General features: G+C 47.0%; 1 protein-coding gene across 4 annotated transcripts in view; it reads right to left on the bottom strand.

Annotated features, from left to right (window-relative positions):
• The window catches only part of LOC111962060 (plexin-B1-like), a 117,798-nt gene that overhangs the window by 18,641 nt on the left and 80,570 nt on the right, over nucleotides 1-18,587 (bottom strand). For all 4 annotated transcript variants that reach the window (XM_023984855.2, XM_070441753.1, XM_070441733.1 and 1 more), the window contains 9 exons: nucleotides 13,780-13,872; nucleotides 12,402-13,575; nucleotides 10,055-10,237; nucleotides 5,695-5,823; nucleotides 5,140-5,240; nucleotides 4,167-4,299; nucleotides 3,175-3,331; nucleotides 1,458-1,566; nucleotides 83-191 (listed from right to left, as the gene is read on the bottom strand). In XM_023984855.2, coding sequence (XP_023840623.1) covers nucleotides 83-191; nucleotides 1,458-1,566; nucleotides 3,175-3,331; nucleotides 4,167-4,299; nucleotides 5,140-5,240; nucleotides 5,695-5,823; nucleotides 10,055-10,237; nucleotides 12,402-13,574 — 2,094 coding nt within the window. In that variant the 5' untranslated portion in view covers nucleotide 13,575; nucleotides 13,780-13,872. The remainder of the gene's footprint in view (nucleotides 1-82; nucleotides 192-1,457; nucleotides 1,567-3,174; nucleotides 3,332-4,166; nucleotides 4,300-5,139; nucleotides 5,241-5,694; nucleotides 5,824-10,054; nucleotides 10,238-12,401; nucleotides 13,576-13,779; nucleotides 13,873-18,587) is intronic.

The following is an 18,587-nucleotide window of genomic DNA, read 5'->3' as shown; positions in this document are numbered from 1 at the left end:
GGCGGTTCCTTTAGCAGAAAGCGCATAGCATGCCGTTTGACCTCTAGCTAACTGACCATTGGTCGCGGTGTGTGCGACTTACGTGTTCGTTGTAGATGATGACCCCCTTGTCACAGGTGGGCTTGTGGGTACAGGTGTGCTGGTGCACACACCAGTTGCAGCCCCAGCGACTCAACACGCAACCACGGCAACTAGAGGAGGAACAGTGCAGGAATCAGTGACCATACTAACACAGCGGCAATGAGAGAGTGAGAGGGGGATTGGGATACGAGAGAGAGAGAGAGAGAGAGAAGCAGAGGAGGGGTATAGAGAGAAAGAAAGTGAAAGGAGGTTAGAAAATAAGATGAAAGGAGACGACGGAAAAATAGATCAATGGGAGGAGGGAGAGGAAGAGCGAGAGCAAGCTTGGTCCAGAGTGCCATCCATTTGCTGGCAATCTAGGGCCAGTGGTAAAAAAAGGTAATTCATTTAATTGAATAAAGTGGCGGTCGCTGGTTCCTTGTCAGAGTGCTCTGAACCATGTACAAGGAAAGGAGACGAGAGGAGAAAGAGGGGTAATTGAGTGAGTGTATGTGCTAACATCATAGAGATTGATAGAGTGCTCACCATGGCGCCGCCCATGCTATCAGTCTTTCGTGGTCAAGCGTGCCCTCTATCCCAACTGAATAAGGGCATTACTAGACATTAGAGCTTGACAAGGCACTCCTATCTCCAGATATGCCGCTTCTGACACCAACTGTATCCAATGCATTGCTAATAAGGGTTTTGCACCMGTGTGAAGTTTGCAACTATCAATAGGGAATACAACACACAAAGCAGAAAACAAAAAGTCAAACGAAAATGAACAGATTGATAAAAGTGAACAGACTGATAACACCTGATGGATGATACTGAAGACGGTTATGTTGAATTTCTCTCTGAAGAAACATGGCTCMTACTCCAAGTACTCTTGCTGGGTCCTTTCACTTGCAGACAGTTTTCCTGCAGGCCATATATGGAGATGTCTCTGAGATGTGGTTTTAATTATCAACCAGACTAGAGAGCGGAGGAGGCATGTGACCACCACATGTGGAGGGCAAGGGTAAGGTGCCTGCAGCCATAATAACCACAGGTTCTCCTGAGAGTGAGTGAGTGAGTGTGAAAGGAGAGTACAATGGGTTTAGAATAGGTTTGGAATGGAGCGTGGGGATTGGAAGATGCTATAAGCGGTTCCAAGTGGTGCAGTACAGAGGTCCAACARACCCAGGTCAATCAGCCCATATGGGCGAAGAAGGGGAGAAAAATAGAGAGAAAGAGAGAGACCCCTATTGAAGGGGGCAGAAGGGCAGAAATTGATTTTGAAATGGGGGAAAAGGAGACAGGAAGGGCAAACGAGAGTTTGAGAGAGAGAGAGCGATAGAGGGGGGAAAAAAGAGAGCAAGAGTAGGAAAAAGAGGGAGAGGGGTGGGCCAACTCACGGCACGCTCCCAGACAGCTGCTTGACTGCGGTACAGTCGTAGAAGGTGAACTCTGTCGCCGTGACGACGACGTTACCGAAGCGCAGGGACAGGGTGACCGTGACAAACTCTGAGGARAGAGCGAAACGGAGAGAAAGAGAAAAGACAACAACGATAAATCATAAGCAACATTGTGTTTCACTTCCCCAGGATCCCTACCCAAACACTGTGCCAAGTTTTCTGAAACTACTCTCTTCGGGGAGATTTGAGAGACAGAGACTTGGCCTTGTCGGTCTGACCGCGTCTTCAAAACAGTGTGAGGAGGGGAGAACGTGAGAGTGAGACGTTGCGCCTCCAAATAGCGCCCTATTACCTATTCAGTGCATTATGGGGACTGGTCAAAAGTAGTGCACTATGTAGGGAATGGGGTGCCATTTGGGACAGCGCCTGAGAGTACACTTGGCCAAGTGGAGAGCCATAACAGAGCTCGGTAATAAAATCCATCTGCAGCCCCAAAGCCCCCAGACGTAAACAGTGCAGAGGGAGGAGTTCAGGTCTGTGGGGCCCACCGTGTGTGAAGTATGAAGCGCACTGATTGCACACACGCAGACACGCTCGCACACCTACACACAGACAGACAGAGACACACACACACACACACACTGGCATGTAAATATTGCATACGTGTATTCCCTCACACACACTAGCCCACGCACGGAAATATTTTCAATGCAATTGGATTGTATCACTTCACTTAATACAATCTTGAGTCATTTTCAAAGTATTAAGCCGATCTTCCTAATTCTAATCACAGGATAAGAGCATCTGCTTAATGAATTAATGGTTCAGACTATGAACTAAACCACGATTACATTATGTGAGTAGGGCTGAGATCCCATTTGAACCCCCCGCAGATCTCACACACACACACACACACACACAAATTAACTCCATATACAAACACACACAGTCACACACAGATCTCCCTGTAATACCTGTGGGATCAGTGGATCCCCCCTGTGTGTCTATTCACTAATACCCCCAGGCAGACGGGCATAACTACCTAACCCTCACGGCCTGAGAACCACAACAATCCTCCTTGCTCCAGGAACGATGTTCATGGGAACCAAGGGGAGAGAGAGAGATGGGGGGGGATGAGAAAAAGAGTGGACGGATGGAGGGAGGGGAGAAAGGAGAGGAGTTCCTGATGTGTGTGTGTGTATGTGTGTGTGTACATTCTTGCTTTTTTATCGGCGCTCGATAGTTAACAGTTAATCCCCATAACAGTTAACAGTTAATCCCCATAATTCCTCCAAAATGACTAAAACAAATCGACGGCTCCAAGCACGCAACCGAACCGTCGCAGACTATCCCAGACAAAAAGATAGAAGAGGCTGAATTGTTGCGCGAATTTAAAATCATTAGTTATAGCTGCTACCCGGACCGGCGGAGTTGGAGATTACTCCCTGCTGTGTAAACTGGGAGCCAAAGAGGATTGGGCTGCAACACACATCTGCTCTGCAAGGACATAGGACGTCGCTGCCTAGAGTGGCGCTAGAGGCTGATCGGCCTGTATAGCAACACACACACACACACGCGAACACACGCCACACGCTGACACACACTTTAATGAACTCATGAAACTCAGTGAGCGTGTGTGTGTGTGTGTGTGTGTAAAAAGTATGTAGATGCAGGTTGAATGCCCAGTACATGCTGATCTCACCCAGTTGGTACTCACCTTGTCCAGGGGGCACAGCTGGCACCCTGTGGGGGTCAGGGGAGAGGCAGGTGACGCCCGTGTCGGTGACGGTGGCAGGACTCTCAGTGTCATGGAAGTAACAGGCGTACGAGTTGTCCTCTTCTAGGATGGGCAGGCCCGGCACCGATAGAGCAATCTAAGGGAGGTAGGGAGAAGAGGGGGAGGATGTGAGAGAGAGGGAAAGAGAGAGTGTGAACGAGCTGGCTCGGCTCCGCAAGAGCGGATCTGCATTTCAACTAAATTCAGGAACTCAGGGAACACTAAATTGGACCATGGCTGGATAGAACTGGTTAGATCTTGATAAAAGGTTGGTAAGATCTGGATTCATCTGGATTTCACAGAGATGTCGTTGAAGGCCTGAGAAACTGAGGAGAGATCGAGTCTCCCTCGAGGAGTTGTCACCACTGACAAGCAGCATCGCAATAGTCCAAACTCGCCCTCGCTCCCTCCCTCCCACCGTATTGATGTGCGCAGATTTAAAAAAGCAAATCCTCAAGAAGAATCCACCATATCACCTTCACCCCCGCGATTTCAATCAGTGCAGATAAAAGCAGAGGAGACGAGACGCACCCAAGGTCATGCCTTGCATGTTTACCTGGACGTGTCCAAGGAGACACCCTTCCCTCCCACTATCAATACCCAATGTCAGATGATATACATCAACTTACATGAATTATTCTGTAAAACTGTCCAGAGCCGGATCACTTAATACATGATTTATACTGGGTTTCTACTAGATGTTGAGACAGGGGCAGCTAGCGGCGAGTCTGATAACCATCTCTGATCTTTGCTGCGACACTGGAAGTCAAACGAGCAAACACTATGTCAGCCAGGCTGAAACTAACTACCATGTGCAGTGTGGACATAAAGCAATGCACTGTCTGTGAGCATGCGCTCGCATACTCATGTACGTGGACACCCACAGACACACATGCAATCAAACGCATACACACAGAGACGCGCACACGTACACGTCCCTTCTCCTCACGGCTGATGTTGGAGGGGCTGAGGGACTGGATGGTGAGGCACTGCTGCTCCATGTCGAAGCTCCACAGCCACTGGCCCTCCTGAGCCCTGTGTGAACACTGAGACCGCTGGCCACACCTAAACACACAACCGATTATCATCACACAATACCGTACACACTGCGTTATCAGATCATACCGTAACACACACGTTATGACCTCTGTTATCGTATCGCTGTGAAAAGGCGGGATGTAGACGGAGACAGGAGGGGAAGATTATAAGGGCAAAGGGGAGGGAGGGAGACGGGAAACGGAGGGACAGAGAGAGGGAGAATGGGAACACGGGAAAGGGAGAGAGTGAAGAGTGACAGAGGAACCGGGGGCGCAAAGAGGCGATGACGCCGACGAAGGCCGAAACGTTTGTCTATCTACCTAACACTGAGTGAAATAAATACTAAAAATCCTTGAATCTCCTTTTTGAGCATGGACTGGCTACACACTGTTGATGGGAGAAATAGAGTGGGAAAAATGAAGTCAATGTGGAAGGAGGATAGAAAACCAGGCGAGTTGATAACATTAAATAACATTAGCTGGGGAAAATAGAGAACAAGGAGGGAGGACAGGTGGCCAAGGTGCAGGAGAAGAAGGGAGAGGGGGAGGAGGGAGGTAGAGGGAGAAAGAGATGGTTAAAAGAGATGATGCTCTTCACCACTGCATYGTTACTCATAGCAATCCCCCTGAGTAAATACGAGTGGCACCACAAATACATTCTCTGACTGTGTTGAGCGTCTGCAATGCCCTRAGTTTTTCCAGTGTGCTTGACCCGACAACGGAAAACTCTGGGCGCTAGTTTGATATGTCAACCCTTTAACCAGACACAGAATTGTGTGGATTACTTGAAAAATGTACCAGATTACATGACAATAAAAGTCATTTGTGACGTCAAGTCCCATTGGATTACTCCGAATGAGCCGCTCACCTCCCCTCCAGGACACACCAGCCACAATAGGGGTCGTGGGCCGACAAACAGGCCTGGCAGTCCAGGTGTTCGTGGCACTCTGCCACCGGCCTCTTCTGCAGCTGTGACCGCAACAAAACAACAGGGAATATTCATCATGACGTTATGTCAAACGATGACACAGCTCTTAACCAACCCCACCCCCACCCCACAGAGACACACAACTGTAACCACTTACTGGGTATCTGAAAGGATAGGATAAGCAATGTGGGGAAAATGTTGCCTAGTCTTAGCCTATCGGTGCTGTGGATGAAGTCATTACTATAAATGTAACCTCGTCCTCAGGCCTAAAAGAGCTGCTGTGGAATGAGATAATCTATATACCAGCGCTTCCCAAACCTGTACCCCTTGGTGTCCCCAGGACCGAGTTTGGGAAATGCTGCTATAAAACTATAAAATAGTATTTTATGAGAGACACTTGTTGACCACTGTGCCTGTGTGAGGGGAAACACAGACAATGACTCGAGAGACTTAAGACGGCGCCAACAGTTCTGGGACCAGCCTTGTGTACTGTACCATGGTGGAGGTCATGATGAAGAGGTGTTCCTCCGACTGATCCAGGACCAGGTCAGAGCTGATGGCTGCGTTGGCCTGGATGGAGACGACGGCATACTCCTCCACCTCACCATTAGGGCCCAGGAACACCTGGAGCACACACAAGCCAATGGTTAAGAACCCCATAAGGTACATTTAAATTCTTTATGGCAAACGGACGGAGGGGTAASAGAACTCGGGTCACTTGTGTGAAAGGAAAACATGCAATAGGGTTAGCCTACTTGAGGGAATTATAACGTAGGCTCATTAGCGAGGATCGCTACAATATTATAGAATCTAGAGATGACAATTTTCGTAAAACATCTTTCGAAATTCTATTTTAATGTGACGCATACCCCTTGTCATATAATTCACTAGACAGGGAGACAAATAGCCTAGCATGAGCTGTTAAATATAGCCATTAGGAATAACAAGCGTGCTAAATTGAATTCTGTTGTTATTTGAAGTATTTTGAGCCACAAAGGTTTCAGAGAGGAGTTTAAAAATGGTGAAACGTCATAGGTCTGTTGAAAGCATTAAGATGCGCTGGTTGGAGGAGTTGGGACGCCAATCTAAATGTGTGTCTTGAAGAGGTCAACTGGGAACATGGCGACGGGGTAAAGTAGATGTTGTTCACTCAGTCATCCTCATCTCTTTTTAAATCGCTCTCCTCTCGCTCTCTTTTCAATACACACCCGATTAGTGTTTGGGCGTGGGTATAGGTGTGTGTGTGTGTGTGCATGTTTGTCTATGCGTGCGTGTGTGTTTGCTTGTTTGTCTATGCGTGTGCGTGTGTTTGCTTGTTTGTCTATGCGTGCGTGTGTGTTTGCTTGTTTATCTATGTGTGCGTTTGTCTGTGTCTGTGTGTGTGCGATCAACTGTCTGAATATTATTTCAATGCAGGCGTGTATTTCTTCAAGAAACGCAGAGAAATTTGCCTTGGCATTTCTTGAAAAGAAAAGCTGATCTGATGCGTCAATGCCCTAAGCTTGCTCCCTTTTGAAGAGGGGGGGATCTAATTTAAAATTGGTTGTTTCATGTCTGGCAACCCATCTGACCCATCTGTTCTGTAGGGTTGCCATGTTGGGGGACTAACTGTGCTCTGGTGTGGGCTAAATTGCTGTTATTAGAGCCTAAACAGTCAAAGCCTTTGATGAACGCCGGGATCAAAGAACATGCGACGGCACAGCTGACCCAAAACTCTCCCCCACCGTCCAATAGAATAGGATTATCTCATCACGGCAAAATCTTGGCCTATATCTCGACCATCGCACTCCCCATCTGTGTGTGGCCCTGCCTTGACACACACACACACACACACACACAGAACAAACAAACAAACTCAGATGCAGGCACACACACACACACACACACTTTCACAGATTGAAACACAGACACGTTCTTTCTATGCTTCTTCCTCCTTCTCGTTCGCTCTGTCATACCCCCCCACACACACCCACCCACCCACACTACACACACCCATCACATTAGGATGATTGCACTCTGGTGGAGGTCCACGTGAGAGAGCGAAAGAGTGGAGGAGTGGAATGTCCAGTAATAGCATTACATTAGACAGGTAACCTGATGTTGAAAGGCCTGCTGTAAATAACATAAAAGCCTGACGCTGTGGAGCTCCCGGTCAAGCACTTCTCACATTAAGGTGGCTCAGCCCCCATTGCCCCAGTTTTAAACAGTGGAACAGCAGGAAATGYTGCCCGCATACCTCGACCTAATGGATTTAACTGTTTTGTGACGTGTAGCATTTGTTCAGTTGGGGGGAAATGTAGCATTTTTTTGTACTGGATGTCATTGCTCTTTCTTCCGACTTCTGGCCTCCAGGAAGTTAATACGACATTTGTGACAATGAAATCGCATATATTTTTTATTTTATTTTTTATTTAACTAGGTAAGTCAGTTAAGAGCAAATTCTTATTTACAATGACGGCCTACACCGGCCAAACCCGGACGACGCTGGGCCAATTGTGCGCCGCCCCTATGGGACTCCCAGACATKGACGGTTGCGATACAGCCTGSAATTGAACTAGGGTGTCTGTAGTGWCRCCTCAAGCACTGAGATGCAGTGCCTTAGACCGCTGCACCACTCGGGAGCCCAAAGCCACTTGATGGCCAATACAAATCAATCGATTTCCCAATATCAAATCTGTTCTAGTTACAGAGCTTAAACAAATACAATTTTCAACAAATATCTCTTTCACTGCCAATTCACCTAGAGGGTATCAGTCTTGTGCAGTAATACGCAAGCGAGAGACGCACATGTAAGATAATATATACTTTATTGTCAATTAACTTACAGAGAACAACAAATGTGCCTTTAATGCTCACAACCCAAACCCCCCCAAAGACACTCACACTCCGAGGGGTTGGAAGCAATGGGCCAGCCACGGTGCAGCACCACTAAAGCAATTGTAAGGGGTTATGTGGCTTGCTCAAGGGCACAATGGCAGGCAATGGTATCTAGTATGTCCCAGGGTCATATATAGTTCTGGGAGTACAGTTAGGGACTTCATTCTCACAATTTGTCAGTGTGAGGACTGATGAGTCAATGGAAAGAGAATAGRGCCTTCTGTTTAGAACTGGTTTTTACCATCTAGTTGCCACTAGTCAGCGTCTGTGCACTGTGACACACACAACAAAGCCCTGAGTCATGGAGTGATATTAGCTAGCTAGTGGTGTTGTTTTGTGGTCAGTGTATACTTTTTTTTTGTGTTACTGTTAATGGGTGTCATTGTGCTGATAGAGCTTCCCTCCACTCTACCCCACTCCTCCCTGGTCACAACCGCAGGGCAGCTATTGACAAAAAAAATGGCACAAAGCGCTAATTGTTAGCGCTTAGCGCTAGTCACCATTCTGAGAGTGACATTCTGAGAGTGAGAGAACTCGCTACTGTTATGTACTCGGGATGCTTATAAATACTCTAATGTGGCTTCTCCTTGGCTTCACTGACAGTGATAGGCGAACAGACTGATGGKTTTCCACCGAGGCAGCAAATTTAAACTACTGAGATTCACCCTAAGAGCCCCCCCACCTCACCACCCCTTTAATTTCCATGTTTGGGTGACAAACTCAATACTTGGCCCTAATGTCTTTCAAGACCATATTTGAAGTGTGGTGTTCCCCCCTCCCCCCCAAGCCCTCTGTGTATCACTGTCATGTTAACACAAAGCCCCCCCCTCCAATGTGTGCGCCCTGGTCCATGAACCCCAGAAGATACAGTTCCCCACGCCACCCCCCGTGACCTCTGCTCTGCACCAGGTGATGGCACCACACAAAAAAACTAGCGGACAGAACAGAACCGTGCCTCCTGTTCACACCAGCTTCATATGACCCCAGCCAATAAGGAAAGCCAATGGACTGGACTTATTCCAGCCAAACTGGMAAACCAATGGACTGGAGTTGTCCCAGCCAAACTGGCAAACCAATGGAATGGACTTATGCTAGCCAACATGACAACCCAGTGGATTGGATTTATCCCAGCCAACATGGCAACACAATGACCTGCACTTATCCAAGCCATACTGCCTAGACTTAATGTTCTGGGACAATTACGGCTGTTGAGTTTCTATAGAGATGTCCGTTCCCTGTTCTCTATATCGGAGGATGGTACAGGGTGGATGTACGAATATCCCCCTCGTAGCTTGTACGGTTAACAAGTGTCAGTCTATACGGCCCTTCTTCTATCAGTGACCTGGTCCATGCTGGGCCAATACTGCCTTTCCCTGGAGTAACTTACAGGGCTTTCAACCAGACAATGGATGACTATGACTACGGTTTACGAAACAGGACATGAATAAATGAAGTAAGGGGAAGAAAGAGAGCTGTGGGGGGGGGAGAGAGAAAGAGAAGAGGCCTTACTGTGCATAACAACAGTACTAGTGTTATCTGGCAGGTCCATGGAAAAGCAAAAACGCACCCAAAGCCAATTAAGAAGGACGCATTCGTTACCTGGGCCGGTCTGCTCCTTCTGTCATTTATGGAGTGCTGAGTACAGTCTGCGCCACTGTGGAAGATGCTATTTCTGACCTCTTGGTGCGCGTGTTTGTGTGTGCATGTGTGTTCGTGCGGCAGTTTGCGAATATCTGGAGCTGCAGTTATCTACAGATTATCAAAGGCTCACTTCATGCAATGGAATGTACTGGAATATACTTTATACAAAAACAACCAGCACAGGACATGTCTAGTCAGGGCCCAAAATTCACAAAGAGTCCTGATCTAGGATCAGGTCGCCCCTGTCAATATAATCTTATTTTGATCGGTATTGAAGGTGGTTCCCTTATACCATAGATATAATCCGCTCCATCAGTTTGATCTCTATGGTCTCTACCTTGCGCAGGTTCCCCTTGGAGTCCCCCAGGAAGGCGATGGTATGTCCCACCCTCACGCTGACAGCCACTGCGGTGAGACGGGCGGACGGGCTGTCCAATATGGGCTCGGTTTCCACCGGCACCCGGCTGGCCATTGGACTGGGGGTATGGTCCGAACCACAGGGGTAGGCATCAAGGGTATTCTTTAGGTCAGGAGGGAAGGAATGTGCAAATTAATGTAGTTTAGAGACGTATGAGGAAGTAGGAAACAGTTTATTAAAGTAGGTAAAATGTATCTACAATGAAACAATAGCGTTACAGTCAGACAACAAGTCTAAATGCAGATGGATTTGCGCTTAAAAAACATGACTAAGGTCAAAAACAYACGCAGCGGCAACTCATTCACTAGTATTATTAATTGCGTGGAAGGTAAGACAGGTGCTAAAAGTCTATAGTGGCTCCCTCGAATCCTATACGAACACAGTCACGATTTATACTGGTAGGGTTAGAGGTGAGGGGGAAACTATTGCAGGAATCTGGCAAACGGTGTTCCAAAGTGCTTTAAAAAATGTTTTYGCTTCGACCCTTTGACAGCGGAAGATCTATGGTTGGACAGGTTGTTTTTTTTTGTTCCGCAAGTTTTGGGAACACCCGAGAGCAAGTCATTACTAGATCAAGAACAATTCCGAGTACAACAATCTGTTTTTACAATCTCCCAAACACAAACGCTTCCACGGAATTTCATTATGACACCGTGTCAAGRTAAATAACCAGTTTCCGAGTACCTGCAAACAAAAAACAACAAAGTAGCAGCAACAGGAGGTACAATAAATAAACATTGGGATCTACCCACTGTTCATAGTGGCCTGTTTTGATGGTTTCCTATGGTGTTGTTACTATTTGTTACAGAGACTTAGCCCAGCACTATCCCCATAACCCCATCTCCCTCCCTCCCTCCTTCCTTCACACACACACACACCCAATCTCTCGCTTCCTCCCCCTGGCTCTCCTTCCCTGTCCTGTCTGCTTCACTGTTGCCATCTCCCTCCTTCGCTTCTCGGCGGTGGGTGACTTTATCTGTCCTTGTCAGTCCTCGTTAAACATGGCCCTCCGGCTAATGAAGGCTAATGCCGCGGATCAATTCCCCCCCCATACAATCCTATTAAATTACCCAGCATGCGTCCCGCCCTGTTTCCTATGTAGTGCACTATACAGGGAATAGGGTGTCATTTGGGACACTGCACCACCACACTACTATTCCCCAACCCTCACTGGAGGTAAACAGCATTCAAGGGTCAGAGTTGAACAATTGTTCTGTTTCCTCTATGTGATGTATCATTAAACACGCTGTGGCTCAGTGACCAACTGTAGTTGGAGCGGTAGTCGCACCAAAGGTACACACAAAAGCACACAGACAAGTATACAGCACACACACACACACAAAAACAAAACATAGAGACAACAGGGGAATTTCCAAAGCTACAGTGGCATTACGAGAAAATAATCAAATTGAATTCCCCAAATAGGAGGATTACATTTGTCTGTACTAAAAGATCAAATGAAATGTCATTACATTTCTAACATGGAGGTCACGTTGCTGAAACCGAATGACCCAGGAAAGCGTCTGATCTAGTAGCACGCTCAATAGTAGACTTACAGTAAATCTAAAAGACATTCGGACTTTGAAAGAAACAACATCTTCATTCGCACATGTCGAGGAAACCCAGTTAAACTCTATTTTACCATCCTCTAGTTGCCTTCTAAGTACTTAAAACACGGTTACAGCATACATGCTACATTATTAGCACTTCATAATATTCTAATACTACCACTAGGTTTTCAAATAAGGACCAAAACGTATCAATCGCATGCCATGTCATTTCGTAATACATACCAGCTGAAAATAACTATTAAATAAAACACTACCAGACACAATAAAACAAGGATTACTGCTTACAATCTGGCACAGAATGGTTACAAATTGTTGGATTTTTGGCAAGGGGCACCGGAAAGTACCCATTGTTGCCCCACAATTTCCTCATACGAGGTAGCCTAAATATCAGCAATAAAAGGGACTGTAAAGTAAAGTGCTTCCAGAGACACAACACAATAAGGAATTGACGAATAGACCTGGGTTCTAATAGTATGTGAAATTATTTCAAATACTTTAGCGGGCTTGTGTGAGCTTATTTGACACTATGGAAATGAATGGAATAGTCCAAAATGCCAAACCCCGTCAATCTGAGTCTCAAGACGGGCTAAAGCGAATGCTAAAAGATTTGGAAAGATTACGAACACTATTTGAACCCAGGATTGTATAAAATAAGGACCTGGCAAGTCAATCCACTCATCCCCACTCCTACTCACCGACGGCAGGTTGGCGCAGTTGGATTTGACCTCGTACTCGATGTAGGCCGCCTCCCCCCCTCCCTCGTCCCGGCCGAACTGCGTGTAACACAGGTCCCTGGTGGAGTTGATCCTCTGGTCCAAATCGTCAAGATTGAACATGCAAAGAGCAGAGTCCTCGCTGGGTCGCGTGGACGAGGCCTGCCGGGTGGAGAACACACCCAGGAGCACCTCTGCCTGCCCAGCATCGCCCCCACTCTGCTTGGGTGGTAGACCAAGGCGGACAGCCTGGAGCAAGTTGTAGCTCTTCCCGGCCGCCGAGCGACAGGCCAGAGGCACTTCCACGTACGAGTAGTAGGCCTGGTCGTCCAGGCACACGCGTGACACGTAGGTGCGGTACTCGCGAGACTGAGACTTAATGTCGCGGCGGTAGAACAGGAAGTAGACGTGCTGGCGGTGGGCGAAGGACGCCACGAAGTGGTGGTCGTACTCCGAGAGGCGACCCGCCACCGCTAGCTTCGCCGTTTCTTCGTAGGAGAAGACGGGCTCCTGGGCCAGGTTGCGTGTGGAGATGGGTGGGTGGCTGCTGGTGTAACCGCGGCCCACAAAGAGCACGGGCTGGCGGTCGGGGCGGGAGCGCACCACCAGGCCCACCGTGCTCACGTTGGGGTGGTTGGCAGCCACGTACTGCGTGTCCACGGGCCGCTCGGCCGAGAACAGCACCGTACCCACCGAGTCCAGACTCCGCTTCTGGCAGATGCCCTGGTTGACGCTGCCGCAAGTGATCAGTTCCATGGCGTAGGGGTCCACCAGCAGGAGCTTGTTGTGGTTGCTGGTGCGCCGCGCTTGCGGGCAGTTGCTCTCGGTGACGGGGGGCAGGCACTCGCGGCTGTCCGTCACAGGCCCCGTGTTGTCCTGGAGCTCGGCGGTCAGATTGCGGTCCAGCTGGAAGAGGTGGTCCCGCGCCCCCACGTAGATGCGCCCGACTGCAGGGTCCGGGTGCAGGGCCAGGTGCTCGAAGAGGGCGTCTGTGCGGGTGAAGGTGGGGTAAGGGGAAGAGGGGGTGGTGGAGGGGTCAGAGGCCCAGGCCAGGCCATAGGAGGGCCAGCTGGCGGCTAGCAGCAGCGACAGTACTGGGACCGCCGCTGGGACTGAGAAACCATGTCGCACCATCCCCGGAGGCATGGCAACCATTCTGGCAACCCAGGAGAGAAAGAGAGGGATTCACACACTATTTTTAAACATAGATACGTATATACAGTACATAGACGAGATTCACATTGCCTTGTACATACACTCGTACACTACACATTTACATTAAAAAACAAGGCCCTGTAAAAACTGATAAACTACAACTTATACCTCTATTTGACAAATGAATAGGATAGCTTTTCCACACCATTTGTTTCCAACGATGCGTTACAGAGGCATGTCACCTCTTGACCTCCCAGCAGCTTGGTTTGGTTAAAAACACCTCCTCTACAGCTCCAATCTGCAAGACAAAGGGAGACAAAGGGACAAATGGTTAACATCTCTGTAAACCAAGGAACACCAGTCCAAGTATATATAAAGATTTCCACTTACCTCAACACCTCAAGTGTTAGCAACAAGTGCTAGCAGCAACAAGTGTTACCCCAACACTAGAGTTAGCATGTTTCTTATTGAACAAATCCCTTCAAATCCCAACACATAAAACACAAGTCTATGTAAAAATAGGAAGTCATCTAATCCTGCTCCAGCAGATACACATGTGACAGACCAGGTTCAGAATCAGGGTTCACACTCAGGTCTCCTGCACGCCATAATTAATTATCCCCCTGAGCGATACTGTGTCTGGTTGCGCACTGTGACTTGTCTTGATCGCACGTTTGACAAAATGGAGCACATTCCCATTGAAATTCCAGTCAGACCTGCCTTTTCCCAACAACATCCGTTTTCACTAGCCTGGGAAGCCATTCTTATCAAAAGCCAGGTCAAGTAGTGTCACTCATAGAGAGCTTTCAGTACTACACACACTCATTGCTCCAAGCCCTCCCCAGTTCTAGACACCAGGCAAAAACACTTCACTTCAGCCATTAACACCCCTGGACACTTTAACCACAGTGATTCCTGGCACCAACATACTGTGTGCGTCCGAAATGTCATCCTATTCCCTATTTAGTGAACTACTTTTGACGAGGCACCAAAGGGTTCTGATCAAAGGTAGTGCACTATATAGGGAATAGGGGTGCCATCTGAGACATAGCCAGCCTAACTCACTCTACCTCTGCACATCTCCCTCTCCACTTCTGTACTCTTCCCCCCCCCCTCCCTTTTTCTCTTCAGTCACTGGCACGGAAGTGGGATTATCCCCTGCTAGTTCAGACGGATCTCTCTGTCTGTAGTGAGAGGAGCACGAGAAAGAGACACACTGAAATATAAACTATTCACCCCTCTGCCACACCTCATTCCTCACCACAATGGGGCATGTAGAGAGCCCTCTTTACGAGGAGGGGTAGAGGTTTTATCTGGGAAATAGGGTAAAGGCTTGGCAGGGGGCCAAACTATTAACGAGAGAACATTTTTACTCAAGCATAATAATTATAATTACCACCGTTTTTTTTTTTTTTTTTATCTGTATCATTTTGACCTGACATGAATTACATCAATCCGTAATTTTGCACTTCCTCTACAAACGTTTGTTTTTCCGCTTGATAGCCTGCTCATGTATAAGTAATTACAGTTCTCTGGAAAGTTTTATCAACTGAAGGCACCAGAGGAAAAGTCGCTCTTTGATTGATGCCTTAGTCGGTGAACATTCAAAACAAGCAATACAAACATTGAGTCATGATTCGGAGGGAAGATAGGACACATTGACAAAACACGATCCAAAAGACAGACTCTCCCCTTTGATCCGGCGAAGGAACAACAAAAACAAATTAAAAGCCAAAAAAGGGTTCCTCTGGCTACAAGTTGTCAGGTCGTGAACCCCCTTTCCTGAGCATACCTGGGTTAAAAACACTATTTGAAATCATTTAAAACGCTTCAGCCGGGCTCCATTGAGCTTGCCTGGTTCAAACACTATTTGAAAAAATTTAAACGCTTCAGCCAGGCTCCATTGAGCTTGCCTGGTTCAAAAACTATTTGAAATAATTTAAAACGCTTCAGCCGGGCTCCATTGAGCTTGCCTGGTTCAATGGAACCAATAGAACTTGCAGAAATGCAAAACCCCACCCATCTGGCAATCCATTTAGGCAAAAGCAAACTCAAAACGTATTTGAAAGATTTCAAATTAGATAAAAATGACAGAACCATCTTCAATACCAAATGAGACTATTCGTGTTATTCAAAATGCATATAACCAAGGAACATTGAAGACAATCTCCTCACTCTGTCTCAGCCTGATTGCCCTCTAGAAAAGACTCAACCCTGTATATTAAAAAATAGGAAAAGGAACTGAAGATGGACATCTCAGTGGAAGACTGGGACAATATATGCAGAACACAACATTCTGTACTTCTACAAACTCAAGAACATGGAGGAAGTTTAGTTGGAAAAACGACACTCCTAGAAAAAAAAAAAATCGCTCCTAGAATCAAAAGCCAACAGTTAGGCAGCCATGCTGGCGGCTGTGTGGCCATGTAGATGCCAACCACAAATGTTTTAGGGGAATGTCAGAAGATGTTTTGAGATAATGTATGCTCAGTGTTAAAAGATGTCCTGGGATATGAAGTCCCTAGAACTTGCCATGTAATGTATCCTGGCAATATTCCAGAGAATGTGATGGGAAGTGATAGATATCGCCCGAGTGGAATCTCAGTGCCAGAGGTGTCACTACACACCCTGGTTCAATCCCGGGCTGTATCACAACTGGCCGTGATCGGGAGTCCCATAGGGCGGTGCACAATTGGCACAGCGTCGTCCGGGTTAGGGGAGGGTTTGGCCGGGGTAGGCCGTCATTGTAAATAAGAATTTGTTCTTAACTGACTTGCCTAGTTAAATAAAAAAWTWAATAAAATAAAAAAACTGGTATAAAGTGGAAGCCTCAAAATCTAAAGAATGGCAAAGTATAATCCAATACATCTTTAATTTTGGAAAGCTTGACATACAGTGCCTTCAGAAAGCGTGCATATCCCTTTGCTTTCCACATTTTGTTGTGTTACAGCCTGAATTCAAAATGGATTGAGATTGTGTCACTGGCCTACATACAATACCCCATAATATCAAAGAGGAATTATGTTTTCACTTTTTTTTTCCTATTAAACATGAAAAACCTGAAATGCCTTAATAACTATTCAACCCCTTTGTTATGGCAASCCTAAATAAGTTAAGGAATACACATTTGCTGAACAAGTAACTTATTAAGTTGCATGGACTCGGTCTGGGTGCAATAATAGAGTTGAACATGATTTTTGAATTACTCTCTCATCTCTGTACCCCACACATATATTTATCTGTAAGGTTCCTCAGTTGAGCTGCGCATTTCAAAAACAGATTCAACCACAAAGACCAGGGAGGTTTTCAAATGACTYGCAAAGAAGGTCACCTATTGGTAGATGAGTAAAAAAAAGCAGACATTTAATATCCCTCTGAGCATGGTGAAGCTATTAATTACACTTTGGATGTTGTATCAATACACCCAGTCACTACAAAGACACAGGTGTCCTTCCGGGCTCAGTTGCCGGAGAAGGTGGAAACGCTCACGGGTTTCACCATGARACCAATGGTGACTTTAAAAACAGGTAGAGTTTAATGGCTGTGATGGGGAAAAACTAAGGATGGATCAACAACATTTAGTTTAGTATTGTGGAGAAACTACAATGACGGAGCGCAAAGAACGCAAAGCCTGTACAAAATAAAAATATTCCAAAACATGCATCCTGTTTGCAACAAGGCACTAAAGTATATTGAACAAAAATATAAAAACGCAACATGCAACAATTTCAACGACTTTATTGAGTTACAGTTCATAAGGAAATCAGTCAATTGAAATAAATTAATTTGGCCCTAATCTATTGATTTCACATGACTGGGCAGGGACGCAGCCATTGGTGGGCCTGGGAGGGCATAGGCCCACCCACTGGGGAGCCAGGCCCAGCCAATCAGAATGAGTATTTCCMCACAAAAGGGCTTTATTACAGACAGAAATACTCCTCAATTTCATCAGCTATCCGGGTGGCTGGCCTCATCCTGCAGGTGAATGAGCCGGATGTGGAGGTCCTGGGCTGGCATGGTTACACGTGGTCTGYGGTTGTGAGGCCGGTTGGACGTACTGCCAAATTCTCTAAAACGACATTGGAGGYAGCTTATGGTAGAGAAATTAACATTCAATTATCTGGCAACAGCTCTAGCGGACAATCCTGCAGTCAGCATGCCAATTGTACGCTGCCTCAAAACTTGAGACATCCATGGCATTGTGTTGTGTGACAAAACTAGAGTGGCCTTTGATTGTCCCCAGCACAAGGGGCACCTGTGTAATGATCATGCTGTTTCATCAGCTTTTTGATATGCTGCACCTTTCAGCTAGATSGGTTATCTTGGCAAAGGATAAATGCTCACTAACAGGGATGTTAGTCTGGGATCTGGGATCTTTTATTTCAGCTCGTGAAACATGGGACCAACACTTCACAAGTTGCGTTTTTATTTTTGTTCAGTATTAAAACAGCAAAAATGTGGCAAAGAAATTAACTTTGTCCTGCATACCAAGCGTTATGTTTGGGACAAATCCAACAACACATCTCTGAGTAACACTTCATATTATCAAGCATGGTGGTGGCTGCATCATTTTATGGGTATGCTAGTCATCAGCAAGGACTACGGAGTTATTTAGGATAAAAATAAACGGAATAGGCCTCCCGGGTGGCGCAGTGGTCTAGGGCACTGCATCGCAGCGCTAGCTGCGCCACCAGAGACTCTGGGTTCGCGCCCAGGCTCTGTCGCAGCCGGCCGCGACCGGGAGGTCCGTGGGGCGACGCACAATTGGCCACAATTGGCCTAGCGTCGTCCGGGTTAGGGAGGGTTTGGCCGGTAGGGATATCCTTGTCTCATCGCGCACCAGCGATTCCTGTGGCGGGCCGGGCGCAGTGCGCACTAACCAAGGGAGCTTGGTTGGGTTGTGTTTCGGAGGACACATGGCTTTCGACCTTCGTCTCTCCTGAGCCCGTACGGGAGTTGTAGCGATGAGACAAAATAGTAATTACTAGCAATTGGATACCACGAAAATTGGGG

This window comes from Salvelinus sp. IW2-2015, linkage group LG1 (assembly GCF_002910315.2).
Source record: "Salvelinus sp. IW2-2015 linkage group LG1, ASM291031v2, whole genome shotgun sequence".
Classification (NCBI taxonomy): Eukaryota; Metazoa; Chordata; class Actinopteri; order Salmoniformes; family Salmonidae; genus Salvelinus; species Salvelinus sp. IW2-2015.
The sequence above is the reverse complement of the archived record's forward strand: the minus strand, read 5'-3'. Positions and strand labels throughout refer to the sequence as shown.